The sequence below is a fragment of the Oncorhynchus keta genome, chromosome 7 (assembly GCF_023373465.1).
Source record: "Oncorhynchus keta strain PuntledgeMale-10-30-2019 chromosome 7, Oket_V2, whole genome shotgun sequence".
In the NCBI taxonomy this organism is placed as follows: domain Eukaryota; kingdom Metazoa; phylum Chordata; class Actinopteri; order Salmoniformes; family Salmonidae; genus Oncorhynchus; species Oncorhynchus keta.
This window is the reverse complement of record NC_068427.1, coordinates 42,016,408-42,020,517: the sequence shown is the minus strand read 5'-3', so window position 1 is coordinate 42,020,517 and position 4,110 is coordinate 42,016,408. Positions and strand designations below refer to the sequence as shown.

Sequence of the window (4,110 nt, the reverse complement as noted above, 5' to 3'; positions counted from 1 at the left end):
ACGTTACAGTAAGGCTTTTTTCAGAACCGCCAGAGACGTATTCCTCTCAAAAGTTCAGACTGTAAGAGAGGGAAAACTGAATGTAGTTTTACCTACTGCTTGTGATGGTGTAATATGCATTGCTTGCCATGACATCTCTAAACTTTGAGGTTAGTTTGTTTCCAAGTATATGAAAACTGTGTGTGTGTGTGTGTGTGTGTGTGTGTGTGTGTGAGAGAGAGAGAGTGTGTAACGAATTAGCCTGATGACCTGCTCGGTGAGAATTAACTCCTTTCTCAGCCTCCAAAACAAGTGCTTAGTGAGTTTCTACAGCCTCATAAACCAGGAATGGAAAGTTGACTTTAAGCTAAGCGTATAATTATTGTTTGTGGTGTCTGTTAACACTTCAGTGTTACTGATACGGATCCTGTTCTTTCATCTGAAGATTAGTCAGCTGCTGTAGGGGGGAAAAGGACTCATGGATTAAACTCACTTGATCCTGTAATAAAAGGAAGATATTTCTAGAGCAGCACTGAACCCCCATGGCAACACATTGGGTTCAGAAGATATTTCTAGAGCAGCACTGGCAACACATTGGCAAAGTGTTCAGCACGTGGTTGGTGCTGTATAAATAGCTGATAAACATGTGACTGGTGTTGGGGCTGGGATAGCAAAAATAAAGATTCATGTTTTGCATATCAGTATGACCCTTTTTAATCTGGAGATACTTGTAAGGTTTAGCATTGATTTAATTTCTTTTTATTTTATATTTCTAAACAAACCAAATAAATGTTTAATAAGTCCCTCATCAAACTTTTAGCAAAAGGAAAGTTTAAAAGGATTAGAATAGGCTAGTTCACTGAAAGGAGAATTAGCCAGCTCACATTAACACCTGAGGTATTGAGTGGTTCTGCATGACAGTGTAAATATACCGGCGCTTAGCCTAACGGTTAGAGCATCACTGGTTTGAATACACAAGGTGAGAAATCTGAAGTGCCCTTGAGCAGGTCACTTAACTCTAATTTGTTCCAGGGGTGCTGTATAACATGAACCTATCCGGTGTATGTGACAACAATTTTTGTGTTTTTTTTGTATTTTATATTTCAACTAGGTGATGTTGAGAAACGTTATGTAAATCCCTGCTGCTTACCAGCACTTGACAGAGCTCAAAAACCTGGTCCTTGAAGCACGCCAAGAATATTACGAGACTGGAAAAATACAATCCTTCATCTATGCTAATCCTAAAATGTGTATCAAGGAAGACCACAACTCACAGACAGGAAATGTTTTCAGATTTGCCAAGCCACTAAAGTAGGCCTATGGCTCACATTTCAACAGAAAACTCATGGGTAAATATTTTATTTTTGCGTTCTTGCCTGAGATTTCTTTTTTGTTGGGTCATTTGCTACTCAGTCATGTGTTTTTGATTCAAATCTAGGACGTTGGCATAATTAATTCTGGGAAATCTGAATTGACTGCATGTTTTAGTTTTTATTGGTGTGTATGGCATACATACATATCAATGAATAACATCATGTTTTCCTCTCATGTAGCACCCTGAGATAGTGTACTGTGTCCTATTCAGACTACACTGAACAAAAATATAACAACAAAAATACATTGACTGGTTTGTAGAAGAGTATGGAAGTGTAAAAAGACTGAATCGAATACCTTGTTTGCTCAGTTATATGACCTGCAAACTGTCCGAGAGGAAAAATACACAAACACACACGCATATACGCACTGGCACAGAAGTACACACACGCACATGCATGCAGCGCACACACACACACGCACACGCACACACACACAACTGCAGTAAATACAATAACAAGTGGAAAGCCAATTTTCCCGTCTCTTCTGTTCCTGGTCTTATTGCCTGTCCGTTGGCAGAGACACAGAACAAAACTTTAAGAGCTGTCCAAAAGATATGATTAGATTCATATCATTGGGTTTCGAGATCCACAAACAACACCGCTTTGTATTCCCAGCCCGGACTTAACTGTCTCTAAACAACACTGCCGGGGTGTCTGTCTGTGGGGACTAGATGCCCAACTATGGGAATAATGCCTATTATCAATACAGGCTAGCCCACACCAAGCCGACATCAGTCCAACACAGGCTAGCCCATCACAGGCTAGTCTACACCAAGCCCACATCAGCCCAACATGGGCTAGCCTACACCAAGCCCACATCAGCCCAAAATGGGCCGGTCCACGCCAAGCCCAACACGGGCCGGTCCAGGCCAAGCCCAACACGGGCCGGTCCAGGCCAAGCCCAACACGGGCCGGCCCACGCCAAGCCCAACACGGGCCGGCCCACGCCAAGCCCAACACGGACCGGCCCATGCCAAGCCCAAAACGGGCCAGCCCAAAATGGACCAGCCAACACAGGCCAGCCCACACCAGCCCAAAATGGACCAGCCGACACCAGCCCAACACGGACCAGCCCACGCCAAGCCCAACACGGGCCAGCCCACACCTGCCCAAAATGGACCAGCCGACAGCCCAACACGGACCAGCCCACGCCAAGCCCAACACGGGACAGCCCACGCCAAGCCCAACACGGGACAGCCCACGCCAAGCCCAACACGGGCCAGCCCACACCAGCCCAACACGGGCCAGCCCACACCAGCCCAACACGGGCCAGCCCACGCCAAGCCCAACACGGGCCAGCCCACGCCAAGCCCAACAAGGGCCAGCCCACGCCAAGCCCAACACGGGCCCGCCCACGCCAAGCACAACACGGGCCAGCCCACGCCAAGCCCAACACGGGCCAGCCCACGCCAAGCCCAGCACGGGCCAGCCCACGCCAAGCCCAATACGGGCCAGCCCACACCAGCCCAACACGGGCCAGCCCACGCCAAACCCAACACGGGCCAGCCCACACCAGCCCAACACGGGCCAGCCCACGCCAAGCCCAACACGGGCCAGCCCACGCCAAGCCCAACACGGGCCAGCCCACACCAGCACAACACGGGCCAGCCCACACCAGCCCAACACGGGCCAGCCCACGCCAAACCCAGCTATTGCATAATGTAGAGGCGGATGCTTATTAGAATATTTCTGGGCGTGGTTTGCATACAGTTATGCTACTGTTCCAAGTATTCTGTTTGATGCCAAATTTAAACTTATTTTATAAAAACATATGTATGATAGCAAGAACTTGGTTGTCTTTCGGCAGCGTAGCCTAGTGGTTAGAGCATTGGACTAGTAACCGGAAGGTTGCGAGTTCAAACCCCCGAGCTGACAAGGTACAAATCTGTCGTTCTGCCCCTGAACAGGCAGTTAACCCACTGTTCCCAGGCCGTCATTGAAAATAAGAATATGTTCTTAACTGACTTGCCTGGTTAAATAAAGGTAAAATTTAAATTTAAAAAAAATTCTGATACATTGTAACAGATTCACTAAATATATTTAAGGCTTGATAGTAATACAATTTATCCATCAAGATACATTGTAAAAATGAATAAATACATTTCTGCCACATTGGCACATTGTGGGCACCTTACATGGGGCCAATATTTTAGCTCGCAATGGGCCCACATCGTGCCAAATTGGGCATGTTTGTTGGGAATGTGTATAACAAGTACATTCTCATGTTTTAAACAAATGGTAATTAACTTTGGCATTCTCTTCAGTCTCAGTCTCTTCATTGTCTTCAGTATTTTCAGTGTCTTCAGTATCTTTTTCTTCTCTTCAGTGTCTTCATGTCTTCAGTCTCTTCGTGTCTTTCTTGTCTTCATTCTGCTCAGTGTCCTGTGTTTGTCCCTATGTACTTGTTTGGATCTGATACAGAGAATCTAAAATGCCAGAGTTCCTCTCTGGAAAAATATAATTATTACTGCTCTGTTGAACGTATCCATTTCCACATCACATAGTTAGTGTTTGGCACACTGTTAAAAGTATTTGTACGTGTCATTAGGCTAAAATTGCCTCGCTGAAATAAACACATTTAATAAAGGAAACACACAAATCAGAACCCCTCATTTTGAAAAACGGTTTGGGCTACATATATCAGCTTATTTAAAGGCATTTGAATCTAATCAAAATATCTTTATCGCTACCTAACTGCTGACACTGTCAAACACGGCAGGGTTGAGTCAGGTATATAGGTTGACAAAGCAGCTTA

At 45.5% G+C, this 4,110-nt stretch overlaps 1 protein-coding gene across 1 annotated transcript; it reads left to right on the top strand.

Annotated features, from left to right (window-relative positions):
• The first annotated feature begins 2,183 nt into the window (after nt 1-2,183).
• Nucleotides 2,184-3,020, top strand: LOC118374469 (uncharacterized). Its single transcript, XM_052521805.1, has 2 exons — nt 2,184-2,573; nt 2,604-3,020. The coding sequence occupies exons 1-2, from the start codon at nt 2,184-2,186 to the stop codon at nt 3,018-3,020; spliced, it is 807 nt and encodes a 268-aa protein (XP_052377765.1).
• The last annotated feature ends 1,090 nt before the right edge of the window (nt 3,021-4,110 follow it).